Source organism: Acanthopagrus latus, chromosome 9, assembly GCF_904848185.1.
Source record: "Acanthopagrus latus isolate v.2019 chromosome 9, fAcaLat1.1, whole genome shotgun sequence".
NCBI classification, from domain to species: domain Eukaryota; kingdom Metazoa; phylum Chordata; class Actinopteri; order Spariformes; family Sparidae; genus Acanthopagrus; species Acanthopagrus latus.
Window position 1 is genome coordinate 19,384,799 of NC_051047.1, and position 17,074 is coordinate 19,401,872.

General features: G+C 41.8%; 1 protein-coding gene and 1 long non-coding RNA gene across 9 annotated transcripts in view; one reads left to right on the forward strand and one right to left on the reverse strand.

Moving 5' to 3' along the window:
• The window catches only part of edar (ectodysplasin A receptor), a 40,088-nt gene that overhangs the window by 5,819 nt on the left and 17,195 nt on the right, over window positions 1–17,074 (forward strand). The window contains exons 1-4 of one of the 7 annotated variants that reach the window (XM_037110733.1): window positions 4,739–5,277; window positions 9,445–9,511; window positions 12,847–12,966; window positions 15,459–15,640. In XM_037110733.1, coding sequence (XP_036966628.1) covers window positions 5,276–5,277; window positions 9,445–9,511; window positions 12,847–12,966; window positions 15,459–15,640 — 371 coding nt within the window. In that variant the 5' untranslated portion in view covers window positions 4,739–5,275. Of the gene's footprint in view, window positions 1–4,738; window positions 5,278–5,303; window positions 5,763–7,251; window positions 7,781–9,444; window positions 9,512–12,846; window positions 12,967–15,458; window positions 15,641–17,074 lie in introns of those variants that run through there. The other 6 variants (XM_037110737.1, XM_037110738.1, XM_037110732.1 and 3 more) reach the window with 6 other exon arrangements.
• LOC119026386 lies at window positions 900–7,078 on the reverse strand. Of its 2 annotated transcripts, none has more exons than XR_005077132.1 (4): window positions 6,867–7,078; window positions 4,376–4,471; window positions 2,525–3,898; window positions 900–1,534 (listed from the first exon to the last, which is right to left on the reverse strand). It is a non-coding gene; the product is annotated as an uncharacterized LOC119026386 (long non-coding RNA). The 2 variants fall into 2 exon arrangements; XR_005077131.1 differs by having other exon boundaries at window positions 2,525–4,212.

Genomic DNA, 17,074 nt, shown 5'->3' on the forward strand with positions numbered 1-17,074 from the left:
TTTTCCCCAATCAGTGCGTTCTGTTTAGAGAAGTTTGGAGACTCCCCTCATGGTCTGATTCACCTGAATGTGAAAGTGGTTGGTCTACTTGACTAACAGCGCTGCTGCCACCCCTCTATTTACCCTCAGACTGCACCCAAATCACAGAAAGGAGACAAAATGCCAGCAGCACATTCCTCCGTCATAATTCACCCTTGAGAAAAAAAAAAGACAGACAGGGCCACTTAAAAGTGGATTGACAGTGGAATGACCAAATTCTTGAACACACACTTGGAATCATCGCTGAAATTCAGAGCAGAAAATGTAGAAATAGTTGAGCTGATGTGTGTTTTGATGCTTTTCGGGTGGATTATTCGAAGCACAGGCAATAATAATGGTATCTCATACACTGAAATAAAATGATGATAATAAGATGAATTCCTCTGATTGTATCCTCATGAGTTAGAAACAATCACAGCTGCATTTGTTGAAGTGTAAAACCTGATGTGAAATATAACAAAGTAGACCGAACGAGAGGCGCAAACCATCCGGTGTAAAGATAAAAAAAAAAACACGATGTCTCGTCAGAGTGAGTTTTTCACCAGAGCCGGTGGAGGTTTAAATGACAGACTGCAGGAACTTGATAGCGGGGAAGTCCACACTGTTACTGGTTCATGTTTTATATGCAGACCCACTAGACTGAAGTTTTATCACCTGTGAGAGTTCATGTTCAGATCATAAATATTAAACTCTAATAACATCAAACATGTTGATGATCTGTTGAAAACATAATCAGAATTCTTAAAATGACACAATAACACACTGGAACATACACACACTTGACTTACATTTGTTAAGCAACAAATAGTTTTATGTGGCACTGTGTAAATAAAGGATAAATAAATGGCAGGCACCTTATCTTCCTGTCGTTCTTTTTTTTTTAATCCAGACATAATTGATGGCATGGTGACAGGCTAATGATTGAAAAGATGTGTCTTTCCCTATATTAGATATTCGTGATGATTCTGTTAATGGACGCTCACAAAGATCAACTTACCATCATCCTTGGTTGTGATCTTATGGTCAGGTTAAGGTTAATGCACAGAAACCACTTGGTTGAGATTAGGAATCATGTTTTGGCGATTCTGATGCTTCAAACTATCCAGTTTTGCTGCCACTAACAGAGCTGGAAGTCGTCCCAATGTCTTGTTAAAAATATCCAGTGGTTTCATGCTTACAATTGTTTAAATGCTGCCATCTTGACTAGCTGTCACACCACCACCATCTCGATAGCTAGCTAGAGTTATATCTGTTACTATTTAAGCCAGTTTGGTTTGGTTTGGTGTTGAATCATACTCTTGACGGCTAATAGAGAGTTTTCTTTTGAAATCTGCATCATGACGATGACCACCTCTTCTTGCATCAGAGGCTCAATGATGGCGAGTGCGATATACTTGCTGCTTGGTTGGCTGGAAGGATTCGGGGCGTTTGTGTGTCAGAGTGGGTAGCATGTGTTTGAGATCCTGCTTGAATTTGGCAAGTTGAGAACTTGGATCTGTAAAAGGATAAAATAATCAGCTTTTTTTTTAAGGGATAGAAGACAGCATTGATTAACTCTGGAATTTGTTTATGGCCTGGAAGAAAAGGGATTATGTGTTTTAGTGTGTGAGCGTGTTTCTTTTAGAGTGATATGAGACGGTGTCCGTGATCAAAGCCATCAAATACTGTCAGAATCATCAGCCACCATCAGACTCAGCCAAACAATATTAGTGTAAGCACAGAGGAGGTTGCTTTAAAGAAAAGAAATAAAGTAAGACAAAAAAGAGAAAGATTTCAATGGGAAACAGATTTTCCTTTTAGACGACAGAGATCCCTGGAACCACACGCTGCTGATTTAATTGTCCTCAGAAATTAAGTGCTGTGGAAGCGCCCACAAACCGTCCTCGAACCACTTTCTTCATGTTCTTCATTGATTTGCTCGTTGGCAGAGTTCCCTCGCCACTGATTGGCCCATTACTTAATCGGGCAGGAAGTCATTATCAACTGGTGTAATGAATATCCTTTACAGGGTTAAACACAGATGGTGAAAAGCCGTTTCCCACACGATCCGTCGATAACGACATTAAGAAAGACACAGGACAGTTCAGAGGAAGAGACTAATTTGGGATACCTCTTAAAATAATTAATTAGTTGAATGCTAAGCCAAAGTGACAGAAAGAGCCACGTTTAACAATGTTGGGTGAGTGGTATCTGTTACATGTTCCAGTAAAAGTTAACAGCAACAAAGCGCCAGAGTTGGCATCGGTAAAGTCTGTTTGAGGTTTGCTTCTGATTTGTTGCATTAGGTTTGTGTCCCAGAGCTAAGGAGCAGATTTTCCGAAATCCAAACAAACACGTTGTCCTTAAAATTGCGCTTACACGTACATGAAGAAGTAAGCTAATGTCTGTTTTGGGGATTTGACAACTAAATAAGAGTGTAAAAGTGGCTCATTCACATTGGCCACTTTGAAAAACACATACCAAAGATCTAAGAAACTGGATTTACCCGAAGTGTCAGCTTGGCCGTGTTTTTATTTGAAACCAGCTGGGTTTACAGTTACTGGGTTGCTGGATTCATCTTCAAGTAGAGCTCCCTGTGGCTCGGTTGAGTGTTTTATTGAACTGCATGCTGCTGTAGGTTGGAAGCACGGGGATATCTTGAATCTTCCAATTATTAAACTGCAAGCCCTCTTCAGGCCAAAGGCAGAGTAGGTAATGATGAAGACCGCAGTGGATTTAGCTTCCGAGTCTGGGTAGAAACAGATACTGACTCGCAATAGATTGATCATGCAGTAAGAATCTACCGTTTATTAAAGTCCAGAGCATATTTGTCTATATGACTGAAGACGAGCCTCTTTCACATGAGAAACAACTGATGTTTTTTAGGGTTCTGTTCTGCTCTTGGGGTCTTATAACTGTGTTCTTTTAATGACTGTCAACTCATTAAACAGTTTCCTCACAAGTTTATTTTCTCAGTCGCTAGTTTCGTGTCTTCTTCAAAACGTTCTCCATCTCAACTCATCACATACAGCTGCTCAGTTAGTGGATCGGCGGTTAGCTTCAGACTACGACGCTTTACCTGCCCCTCTGATGTGCAAGTGCAAGTGAAGGCTCCACAGTAAGACTTCTGGACATTTATTAATGTTGCTTAAAAAAAAGGTTTGGTTAGGTTGAGGCGCAAAACATACCTGGATGGGTTTAGGAGCAGATCATATGTTGGGTTAAAATAACCATGTTCAGTCACATAACTAAGTCCCATCATGTTATGTAGTAAAAGAATGTAACTTTCTTGCATAACTACAAGAAACTAGCAATCTTGACTCTTCGTCACACACAGGACACAAACCTCCAAATTCTGACTTTTCTCTGGGTAGATGTTCAAAGGGTACCTAGTTACAGCGTCAACTTTAGAGACATGGGGCCACTAACCAGGCCACTGTATTTGAAGCTCTGGGAGTACAAACAGGATTGAGTCTCTACCACGTTGTGTCCTCAGGTTTTAAGTCAGATCCAATCAGGATATCTTCCCCAGCTCGACTCTATTGTCCAAATATGGTCACTTCTGGCTTGATGTAAAACTTGAGGTTTCAGAACAGGGGGCCCACAAACCAATGGGGGACATCAAGGTGGGTCCCGTCAACCAAGACCCTGTTACTTGATTGGTGGACTTGAACGCTCTGCTTATAGAAATTAAACAATTTGCTGACACATGAACGTCTAAAGCGTTACGTCAAAGAATACAAACACAAGGATGTAGTCATGAGGCGATGCCAACTCCGACTGCCAAGAAGAAGAGGTAACAGGGGCTCCTGTCTCCTTAATGTGTGTGTTGGTATGAGATGATCTATGGGAATTTCCATATGCCGACCCCTCCTTTCACCTACAGGGTATAAAACATCCCTGTAATGACTTTTAACTCAGCCTATCACATTTGGCTGTCACATTTAGCTGCAGTCCATATCACTGCAGACTTAATCCTGCTTTGAAGTTTCCTGCCGGATTCTTAATGATATTAAGGCATTATACTTGTCACTGTGGGCCAGGGAGCTTTGATGAGAGATGTCTTCTTTTAGGGCTCATTGGATTGCATCAGATGCATTTTTGAGGTCAGTGGGTTTGTTATTGTGCATTTTTAAATGAGGCAGAGTAAATTGTCTTGCCATAGTTATGTCGAATTCCATATTGGATTTCCTTCTGCTGACAAAGAAAAGCAATCAAACGAAACCAAATGAGAAACAGAGACGAAGACGGAGCTAATGAAAGGAGGCAGGGAGGGCTGGAGGTTGTTGACAACTTATTAAGATGAGAAAACATTGCAAAATTATAAGGCTTTTAAAAAGAAAAACTGTATTCGTACAGAAATCTAGCAGCTGAAATCCACTCGCTCGTACTGGGAGCTGCCCGACGCGATGGCTGCATCGCACTGGTGCCATGAGAGCTGCACAGGCCCTACCTGTTAATGACACAGGTAAAGACAGAAGGGTTATTTATCAGAGATTATGTGGTCGTTAGAAGATTCATACCCTCAGGGGGCAAAAGACTTGGGCTGACTTTCATCTCAGACCTGCCCCGACAGAGAGCGAGCGAGGGCTGGAGACACCGAGACAGGCTAGAAAGAGGTAGAACAGAGTGTCAGGAGACACACGGGCTTCAAACACAGAGGTGTGTGTGTGTGTGTGTGTGTGTGTGTGTGTGTGTGTTTGTGTGTGTGCGTGTGTGCGTGTGTGTGTGTACATCACTTTAACCCCATAATGAGTAGCCTTGAGGGGGTCCACAACCATTTGGCAGTTCTTCATTTCCTGATTTGAAAAAAAAAAAAGTGCTATCTACTCTTTCATCTCCTCAGCAGCAACACACAAGCCTACACGTATACACACATACATTTGCATACACAAGCACACAGACACATGCAGACACACACACAAACACCAGTTGTGGTCTCACCACAAGGACTTGTGCAATTAAACCCTATTTTGCCCTCAGAAGCTAACTCTGCACGTATTTATCGGTCATATATGTGTTAACGTGTGTGTTTTTGTGTGTGTGTGTGTGTGTGTGTGTGTGTGTGTGTGTGTGTGTGCGTGCGCACGCGTGTGTATGTTTGTGTAAGCTGTAATTAAGTGAGATCAAAACCCTTCGGGGGTCGGGGAATTAGCCATCATTGAAGATCAGAAGGTTTTTCACTCAAGTCTGCGACAAGGAAGAGTGAAATCAGAGGTTTGGAGCCAGACAGACAGATTGTGACCTGAGATAGCAGATGTAATGGCAGCTTCTTCCTCTCTCTCTCTCTAACACACACACACACACACACACACACACGCGCATGCGCACACACACGTCTTTGATGCTTCCGACAGCTTCAGGTGGATTTAAAGTTCAGCTGTAGATGTGTTGAATTGATTTGTCCTGACCTCGGGGCACATCAGTCAAAACAACAACACTCTTTCATGTCAGAACGAACAGTGTCAGTGTTTGTGTTTTCTTTAGCGCCACTCCTGTGGAGAAGGTACGGTCAGGTGAGGGCAGCTGGGACGGCTTGATTAAAGGTTACGGAGTGATCGCCTTCATGGCTAATGGAAACCCAGCGCTGTCTGTCGTTAGATAGAGGTCAGACACTGATTATCTCCTCAGTACTTCTTGTTGTCTTCACACGCTTTAGAAACTTTGAACGCGTCTTGTTGGAAATGTCACTTATTTCCTGATTATGTGCTTAAGTACAAAAGGACTCATCCACACTACAGAAGGTAACTATGGAAACATATGCGCTAGTTTAATCACTATTCTAGCGCCGCTGCTATCCACTGATTGTTGATTATGTTCCTGATTTGTTTTTTTGTTTTGTTTGATCTATAAAATGTCTATAAGATGGTGGAAAATGTCCACCAGTGTTCAGCAAGATCACATCGTCAAATGTTCTGTTTCATCCACAACCCAGAAATATTCAGCCTACAGTCGGTTGTAGTGAAGTAAACAAACAAACAAACAACAAAAAAATCTCATTTAAGAAGGCGGAATCAGACAACTCTGATACAAGGACACAAGATTTATATTTTCCCCTGACAGAATTATTATTTTATATTAATACAGATCATTGAAAATTATTTCTCATTTTCTGTATATATATTTTTGTTTGCACACAGACAACATTGCGTAAAATCAAGATAAGGAAAAGACGAAATATGTGTCAGGAGAGGTCAGTTAGACATCGGGCACACAAACAGACCTCCCCTCCCTCACAGAACAAAACATTCATAGATATTAATATCACATTAATTGGTGAAGTGCAACAACTATCTAACAAAACATGCAGAAAACAAACCAATCAGTAAACAATGATCCAACAGAAAACAGAGAAATACATTAAATAATAATACAAGGAAAAAATAAGGTACACGTTCAATAGATAATTAGACGTGATAGATTAAATGTGATGACAATTTCCTTTTAAAATATTTGAAAAAACATATCTGCAAACATTGTGTTCACAAATTAAATTAAAATATATGATCTTTTGCTTCTAAATGAAAAAGTTAGACACACTCGTGCAACCAGTGTACAAAGTTAGTCTGGAGCTCTGTTAAAGTGTAGTTTTGTTCCTCTTTCAGGAAAAGTACTGATCATTTTCACTGTTTTGATTAAAATGTAAAAAAAAAAAATACATTTAAAAAAAGGCAGCAAGTTAGAACAGCAAGGTTTCAGTCACTTCCTCTGTCCTCCTGCGGGGGGTCTGGGTGTGTCATCAGCTCTGTTTATGGTGTTCCATGTAAACCCATAAATCATTTATGAATACGATAATTTTCCACGGCATGTATGGAAGCCTTAGATCCAAGAAAAGTGTCTGTACACACATTTAAACATCCACCTGCACCGTCAGCATATACAGTAGCCATCAGCACTGAAGGAGACTCCGTGAGAAATGCACTTAATTACAGTCATTACAGGTGCGTTTGTGTACATTGTGTATTTCACACTAACTGGTGTTTGGGTTTGGGCGTACATAATGTGCCTTTAAATCTTACTGAAATGAGTGTCACTGTGGTCCATGAGAAAAATAAAAAAAGCAGATTCTAGTTCTAATTTCTCACATTCATCATCACAGAACTGTGACTCGCAGCTTTCCATTTGATCCTAATGGCCAGAGAATTCACTTATCTGGTTGCCGGGTCGATCAAAGGACTGTAGCGTTTGATTCTTTTTGGGGTCTTATTGACTCTGATATGGTGGAGTTTGTTGGCTCGAAAAATATTAAATGGAGGCGTGTAATTAACTTGTAGATTAGAAGCAAACCATAATTGGAGAGAGTTAATTTAACATCCAGCAGCGGCGCTTTGCTTCCGCCGAAGCCTGCGTCGTGTTTCAGGAAGCCGACGGGAGTGGCGCGCTCTTATCTGTACTGCCACCCTGTCGGAGACCACACACACACACACACACACTTAGCACAAATACACACTCACAATGAAGTGCGAAGCCGTGTGTTCTTTGTAAGTTTGTTTAAAGAAAACCATAAAATCCTCAGTCAGTCAGGAAAGCAACAGTGCAGCTTCCAGTGAAAGAGGGGGTTCCTCAGAATTCAGAGCTCAGTGAACAGATTGCCATAAACGCTGCAAATCAGTCGGTGTGCTCCACTTTCTCTCCCTCCGGAGGCCAGTGATTTCTTTATTCGCTGTATTTATTTTCAGTTTGTTTACAAGTCCTTGGCCTTTTTTCGCTGAGCGCGTCTGAGCTCATTGCTCGTCGACTCGCTTCAAACACGACCTAGGAGGTGAATCTTTACCCTCGCCAACACATACCCTTTCAATTAGGACGTCATTTAAACACACAAACACACACACACACACACCGACACACACACAAAAAAAAACAATGCAGGACAGTAAATATGTAATTGCAGGCTGGATCTTGCGGACACATGTGCAAAAACAATAATAAGCAATTGCACATTACCACACAGGCACATGGACTCCCACGAACACACGGATGCTTTATGCCTTCCTGAGAGAAACACACACACAGGCTTTATGAAGCGTTGCTGTCAACAACTTTAAAAGTGCATCCAAGCTCCTGCTGTCATGTCAAGAGGATAAAATACGAGCAAAGCACATTGTGACACATTACTGTCTTACTAGGTGCTTTCATGGCTTTTAGACATTTGCAACCTGTTGGTTTTACTGCCAGCGGTCGTAAAGAAAATCCTCAGCCGGGAGACGCAGAGTATATAAGCCTGGTTGCTAAAACAAACACACAATCCCCTAATGACTGTTTACCCGGCGTCCACTATGTGTGTGTGTGTGTGTGTGTGTGTGTCGGAGAGCATCGCAGCAGCGTTCTTAATTTGTTTTGTGGGACTCCAGCAAAGCGGAGGAGGATTATACAGCGATCCACTCACTGAGCCAAGAACAGGATAGAGCGCTCGTCTTGGACGCAAATACTTTAAATACAACTTGTTCAAGGGACATTTCAACCCCAAAAATCAAAAATACAGATCTTCCCTCTCACCTGTAGAACTCTTTTCTCTTTTTTGGTGTGTTTTGGTTTGAGTTGGGGGAAGCAGGAAGTCAGTGACTGTTGGGGATGCCGAAGGGAAATCTAGCAGATCATCATTAACAACCATTTATAACAATTTGAGATGGTTTTGCACTACAGCAGAGTGTGAACCTGAACACCAACATGTTACAGGTCAGAGCATCTCCAGTCAACAACAGGAAGGAGATCAACAGAGATAGAGAAATTCTCCAGACTCCCTTTATCAAATTATTACATTTTGTGTGTTGTTGAGTATGGAGAAACTTTCTGAACTTTGTGAAGCGCTGATCTGAAAATTCTTAATAATTCGGGGCTTCTCGTAAATTCGGCATATGTCATGGCCTCGTTTTAGGGGCTGCTGCAGCCCCCCTCAGCACCTCTAGAGGTGTTGTGATTTTAGGTAATATATTTATATATAGTTTAAGCCCAGCTAACAGAGTAAGGTCCCCGTGAAACAGCAGCACTACACACACTAGGCACAGCGCTACAGGCCAGTTTTGATTTCAACAGACATTAATGCCCGTGTGTGAGGGAGAGACATAAAGAAATGGGCAGATAATTGAATGTTATTAAGTGATATCACCTCCCTTTATTGAAGCGGAGGTAAGCCAACAGTGACGTGTGCCTGCAGTTATGAGACGGAGGAATGCCACGGGCTGCTCTGTTACTATTACATGTTTATGGGCGATGACGTGATGGTAACGGGACAGTGAACTCATCTGGGCCACACACACACACACACACACACACACACACATAATGTGCCCATTGACTGCACTACTGTTGGCAGGAATGTTTGGATTCATGACTTCGCTGTTTTGTGAGTGAAGTCTGGTGCAGAAGAGTGATTGTTTTACAACCAATGACCGTCTCTCTCTCTCTGTTTTTCTCTCTCTCGTGCAGGAAGAACGACGCAAACATGTCAGAGAGGAGAGGTCGGAAGATGCCCAGCTTTCTGACGTCGTTATTAGTAAGTTCTCATCCTTGGTCTCCGGTGTCTTTCTTCCAAAATCAATTTATGGTATCTTTGACTTTATTTCCATCACTTCCTCCCTTTTCCCTCCATATTCTCTTTTTTTGTCTCCCTCCCTTGCTTCACTCTTCCTCTCCTGTTTTTTTTTTTATTTTTTTATTTTCCTTCTTCTTACCCTCTTCAAAACCCAGTCAGCAGTAGCCTAACTCTAAAATCATCATCTGATTTCTGGTATCCTCTGAGCTGCTGTTAGTCCGTCGGGATGGATCGCAGCCACAGTTGACTCCACGCTTGGCGCGGCGTCACCCAGACTTTGGGTGTTGTGTGCCAGCAGCTTGCACAACTTTGCAGCACTTGTACCAATTAGTCAACCAAGTTTTCCAGAGACGCGATATCTTTATAGTCTGAGCGTGAATCTGGAGATTCTCCGCTTGTTTTGATGTCGAAACCCACTGGCGGTGTTCCCTATCAAGCTCCTTTCACCTTAGCCCCTCTCTCCTTACTGCGCTCTCCTCTGATCAGTCGCTGTGTGCACCTGCAGGCTGACATGCAAGCACTTAGTCAAGAGGGGAAGAGATCCTGAGATGTGCCGTTGGAAATGCACCGCGACGAAATCAGAAACCACAGTCCCCCTTTTAATTAAATCATCCCAGTCCAATGTCACTTCAAGTTTAAAACCAGCCATAACTGCTGAACTATACCACCTAAAAATGCCCGATCTTTCATCTTGATCCGTGCTTTATGTTCTAAAAAATACTCAACAGATCTGTCTGTTTATACAGATCCACACCAAAAGGTAATGGGGTCTATCGTGAGCAGAGATCCATCCGTGTACATTTCGAAGTATTCAAAGCGGAAATCCTGAATTACAAACTGAAGGTCTGGCATTAAAAAAAGTGTGAATTAAGGAGGCTAGAGTGGCCTTATTAAAGCTACTGCTGAGTTGCATTGTGGGAAATGCAGGATCCAGATACTTAACTGAGACTATTCGTGCTAAAAGTCAAGATATCGCATCCTCTCCTTCCTGCTGTGATTGTGACCATTCTTTTCAAAAGTTTATCTCATGAAGCAGATACATTCAACAATGACGTACTCAGACTAACCAACGGGATGAGAGGAAACGCTTGTCCAATCGTTTTTCTTACCAAATTAAAACTACAAGTTCAGATTTGGACAGTGAACGGTGGAGAGCTTATTCAATCATTGCTTGTAAAACTCTACCAGGTACACACGCACACACACACACACGCACACACACAGGCAGAGTTGAACAGAACCTCAGTCAACAGTGTCCTGTAGCGGCTGTCATGAGATGGTTCTGAGGAGGAGGAGGAGGAGGAGGAGGACATTTTAATAAAACAACAGAGAGCTGATGGAGAGACTTAGTCATACAGTCATTATTTTCTGGATTGCAGATGATTTTTTAAAGTCAGTTAGTTTGTTTGGAAGAGGACAAACTGTGCTGGTAAAACTTTAAATACCAGCTGCTACTTATTACAGTGAGCCACAATGACACAATGCCACACACACGCACACACACATGCACACAATGGACACACAAGTCAATCTGGTATTGTGCAAACTTTTCTCTCTCTCTCTCTCATGGACACACAACAATGATCTCCACTAATCTGAGTATCACAGAGGATCGAGTCCGGATGTGATGTTTGTTGTTTTGCTCTTTGGTTTTAACCAATTAAAATGGCGACGTTGATTTGTAGCCTGTTGGTTTTGCTGAATAAATCATCCGTCTTCCCCCTGCAGTGCTGTTCTCCGCTGCTGTTGCAGATGTAGAGTATGAATCATTATTGGACTTTTTAAATGTGTTCGATAGAAACAAGCCAATGTACAAAATGTTGTGTGTGTATTTTTACAGTTTTATATATAATATTAGATAAGACGTGTCACAAATCAATGGGCTGCAGTCAGCAGTCCACCTGTGTCGCAGTTAGTTTGGTGATGTAGAGTATTCATTCCAATCGAATTGTCAAATTACAAACTAAACAGACGCGCACATATTTTTTTTTTTTTACATTGCAAATAAACTCTAGTGCAAAAAAATAGCGTGTTTCTCTAGATTTGAAAAGTTTCAGCAAAGTCAATAAAACTGATTTTTTTTGGTTTCAGCTCATTCAAACTTTTCCTGACTGATCAATCACAGTCTACAGATTCATTTGAAGGAATCCAGCCCTACTGTTGTACATTCAGCTGAGAAACAAACGTGGAAGATTGTATAGAGAACCTCGTCTCTCATAATGAATGTTAAAATTAGGTCTTTTTATTTTAATATCAACATATTCATTTATATATGTATTAATGCTTTATATCCTATGGGCAGCATGAATACAAAATTAGATATTTAAACAAATGGAAGGTTTTATCAGTTTCTATAGTAGTTGATTCACAAAGGGATACAACCCCCCAAACAAACACACAAATAAATAAATAAAACAAATAGAAAAATTGACCATGCTTTTTCATTAAATTTGACCAGACACATTTACAAAACATATTGACCGAGCAAACGAATCTGAGCAAGGAAACATGAGCAAAACACCTCTCAGTTATTGCACTTTTTTTTTGTTTTGGAGATATGCTCGTCTTAGATATCCTGTTATGTTGTTGTCTTGTTCCTTTTTCATTCTGTAGATTCTGTAGAAGTTTGCAGGCCTAAACTAAAAAACTCGAGGAAGTCAGTAAAACCATAATGGCGGCTAGAATTATTCAAATCGACCTGTGCCGCCACAGGTTCGCACCACACGTATTGTAACATGATGACACAAAAGACGGGAGCCTTGACAGTCTGGATTTTAGTTTAGATAGGCCGAACGACAGCAAGCGGTCTGTTTTCATGAGAGATACATTTTTCAACATGTATTTATTACTTAAAGCTGTGTGGATTAAGAGAATACATTTTAATCAGAATAGAAAACTCTTCATTGGCTGATTTATGTTTTTATGTTTTTATGCCTAAACAAACTAAATACACTCTCTTTTTTTAAATGTTTAAATAAACTGAATAAACAAACTGACCTTGAAGCACAACTCAATCTCATACTGTTTACTTTGTTTATATGTGGCGGACCCTGTTCTGGCGACCTCATTGTTATTATTCAGTTATGGAAAAAAATGTACATGTCTGTGTTTTTACCTCATTGAATGTTAGAATGTCTGAGTTTGAATTTCTATAAAACTACATAGTGTCTCTTTAATTCCCATTTTGTTGGCTGATCTGATGCTGAACTAGCGGCACGTCCAGTCACATGTTTGTTTTCGCACTTGGACAGTGTCATTAATGTGTCATTAATCACGTTCTCTGTCTGTCCCTCCAGGTGTGTTGTATGTTTGCCAGTGCGGAGTATTCCAGCTGTGGAGAGTACGAGTTCTTCAATCAGACCAGTAACAGCTGCCAGGCCTGCCCTCAGTGCCAGCCGGGACAAGAGCCACATATGGTGAGACACGAACGAAAACCATTAATTGAGCTTATAATCCAGTTTGTCACTATAATTATCGCTCTGTGGTTCTTTTTCGGTAATTACACTTTGTGCGAGCGTTTCATTAGCGGTGTTTGCAATGATTCATTCGGTATCAGATCAATCAGTGATCATCTGAAATCCAAAAAAAGACAGCGCTGACCTCATGAACCGCCGTGTCGTTCCTGTTCAGACCACCCACCGCACACATAGCTGCACAGTGAACAGTGCCTAAATTCAAATGAACAATGTCTCACGCTTTATTGCTCTCATCGACACCGGTGTGAAGGCATGCATTACGCCGAATGACTCGCAGTAGCCACACAGTGATTTAGCCTCCGTCAGTCAGCCTGCCGACAGCCAGAGCGAGCCGGAGCCAAGGTAAACGCTTCAGCTGGCACCCCGGGGTGCCACACCCACCTGAGAGAGACAGCCGCACTCAAGGGTGAACAGAATGAATTATAGCCACCGTAATTTATTCGGGCGCAGCAAATGTTGTGTATTCTGAGTATTATTTTGATCTGTAGTTTTAAAGGTCGCGTGTTGATTCAAGTGAATGGGTGCAGAGTGCAGTAAATTACATCTGGATCGACCTGTGAAACATGATTAGGGCTATAAATACAATTTATGGAGGTAGTTTGCTCGGGTTGTGGAAATTATTACCCCTTTGACCCTTCTACGTGGCCCTGATTCCTGATTCTTGGTGGCGTAGTGGGCTACATGGCTGTTTTCTTTATAGCAAGCATGAGACAGTCGACATTAGTTTGATCACGTCTCAGCAGCAAAGTAGCTAGATGGCTAGTGCTACATTGTTGTTGCTGATTTGTGATTGATTTTGACATATTTCAATGTTGCATTCCCCCCAGTTCCTTCTTCCTTCTTTCCTTCCTTCCTTCCTTCCTCCCCTTGAGCTTCAAAAGCCTGTTTAAAGTCTCCTGATTGTACCATCTGTGTGTCCCTCCTTCCTGCCTTGTGTTCACAAAGCCAACATGTGCTTCTAGTGAGCATCCCAACAATGTTCGAACTTGTAAAATCAAGCAGGACAGAGACTCCAATGAGAGGCTCAGTGTGATCAGGGCACGGCTCTGTCATAAAGAGTAATTAAGTCATTTGTGAGCGATAGAACCGCCCGAGAAGAAAGAGGTTCAGTCGGCGAGATGAGAGCCTCCTTTGCACTTTCTCCTGCCCATCTGATCCTCGCTGCCACTGTCTGTAATTCATGTCTGATTTTGTTCCCCTGAGCTTTCCCTACAAGTGTGTGTCTGTGTGTGTGTGTTTTTCTCAACACCCTTTTAATCATGGGATAACGATAGGGTTCCTCTTCACAAGAGAGGCTTCAGAAAGTACGTGCTCACACACACACAGGCACCGCACCATGAGAAAGACATTGTGCATCTCATATTTGGATTGTGTGTGATGTTGCTCTGAAGTCGGACTCATTTTTCAGATTTTCTAGCTTTTTAATTAGCGATGAAGTTGATGGTGAGACGAGGAAACATTAAAGAAGTTTCGAAGCGTGACATGTGAACGCTCCCTCAGGTTAAAGATGCTTAATATTAACTGCAACCTCCCTGGTTTGACTCTGCCTGAGAGCTTTGTTAGCCTGTCACCACCCTCTCTCGTTCTCCTCCTTCCTTTCCTTTCATTTTCAACTTTCAACAGTGACAGTCGATCCTACTCCCCCTAGATTAATGATACGCGTGATTAAGATAGGTGACAAATTTGCTTTGAAAAGAGAGGAGCTTTTGGTCGGAAACAGTTTAGCGTGACGAACAGAAGCAGAGGCTTCTGCAGTGACTCGGATGCTGAAGATCCAAGGCGAGCTTTAACCCAAAGCGACAAGATGTTGCCGATAGCTCGGCGCAGTTTTATATTAAACAATCATACCGAGACTCAGGGGCGTCAAACAAAAGGGAAGAAATATCAGATTTCTCTAAGAGTGGGTCTACTGTAGCCCAGAGCTAAGAGGCACTGGCTTCTTTTAATAGACAGATGAAAGGACGAGGGAAATGAAAGATGTGTGTGTGTGTGTGTGTGTGTGTGTGTGTGTGTGTGTGTGTGGCCTCCCCACTGAGATGAACTAACGATACAGAGAAAGAAGGAGATGATGACACAAGACAGAGTGATGAGTTGGTCATCTTAAACACAACCAGGCATGGGGAGCTGTACACACACCCACACAAACACACACACACATACACACACACACACACACACACACACACACACGTACACACACACACACACATCTGTTTCTATCCATGTCCTAATCTGGCAATACATGACAAAAGAAGAATCTGATTGGTCACAGAGGTCCGTGTGTGTGTGTGTGTGTGTGTGTGTGTGTGTGTGTGTGTGTGTGCTGTAAATCATCTCACTGAGCGCTGAGTTTATGAAGAATCACACTTCACCAAACGCACTGCAGGAGATAAATGTTAAACAAAATGTGTGTGTGTGTGTGTGTTTTGCAGACCTGTGGCTACGGTGTGAAGGATGAGGACTTCGCCTGCGTGCCGTGCCCGCAGGGGAAATACTCCAAAGGGAAGTACGAGATCTGCAGACGGCACAAAGACTGCGACGCCCTCTACAAAGCCACCGTTCGCGTCGCGGGAACTCCGGACAGCGACGCAGAGTGCGGACCCTGTTTACCGGGGTAAGCAGCGCAAACACGACAACACAGAATCCATTTAAACCCATGAAGTTAAAAACAAAAATCCAGGAGGCATTTACCACATTTCTGTTTATAATCAGCTTTCATTGAGTTTGTGACCTCATTTGAAAAAAAAAAAAGAAAAAAGAAAATACCACCAAGACTCTGCCATCGAAAGAGTGCTCACCGGATCGCTTCGATCAGGGATGCCCAAACTTTCCCTCAGAGGGCCTAAACTGAATCTCGATGGTGGGCCACGGGCCAAAACTGAGCGCCTTTTGTGTCGTACTCTAGCGTTAAGACACAAAATGTTCTCATAACCGATTGACTTCCTCTGCTCATTCTCTGCCCGCCGTGCTCAGATTATGAAAAAAATAATTAATGAATGAGGGTAATTTATATTTAAAAGATTTTTTTTACCTACAAAAATTAAAACAACATAATAATATGTATTTTAAAGAACTTTTTCAATCGAAATATTTTGGGGGCCATGTTAAAAAACGCAGTGATCATTATTAAAAGTCTTTTCGTTGTCCGCCTCAGAAAAAGGCATAATGTAATCTTGAAGTCTCACAAATCCATTAAATAAATCTACTTCCTTATAAAACATTTGCAAAGACAATTTTTTTTATAATGACTGCAAGGCGAGCCTCAGCACCGAGCACTGAACGGGCCGGACTCTGCGTCTAAGGTGGGTTGAGATCGGGCTCGCTCAGTGTGATGTGGCCGTGAGCTTCAGAGTTTTCTTTTTTGTGTCCACACGTTACATAAAGTAAACACATAGGGCGATTTCACGCTTCAGCGAGTCCTCAGCGAACTCGGCTCTGACATGTAACAACACGGTGCACCGTGAGCGAAGTTTTAAAGAAGTTATGGCAGACGACCTGATTAAGAACATCCAGGAATTCCCCCCAACGGGAACATTCACTGAAAGTGGTCGAGGATGTTTGTGAATGAAAAATAATGGAAGAAAAAACATTGTTTTTGACTGCCGACCTATGTATTGGTTGGCTGATATCATTGGCCACTATTAGCCTATCACAGCTGTTTGATATGAAAAACTTATTTTTTTTAGCTAAATATAAAGCAGAAAATGATGCTTGGCGTAATTTTCTTATTAAATTTCCAGTGAATTTTCAGTGCACTGACGTCATTTTTGACCATAAAGTTTAACCTTCAAATGTAAGATATCCAGCACCAATTACAATGCAGCGTTCAACGACCACATTTTAGGGATCACTCCAAAGAAATGTGGGTGTATCGGCCGTTATATCGTTACCGGAATATTTACTCTAAAACGGCCCTTCGTCTTCTTCTGAACACATTTTCATGACTCGTACACAAATTTGCGTTTGTTCGGGATTGCAAAAGTTTTATTCGTTGTTTATTTTAAATGAAAAGTAAAACGTTTCCGGATGAAGGTGGACACATGATCGC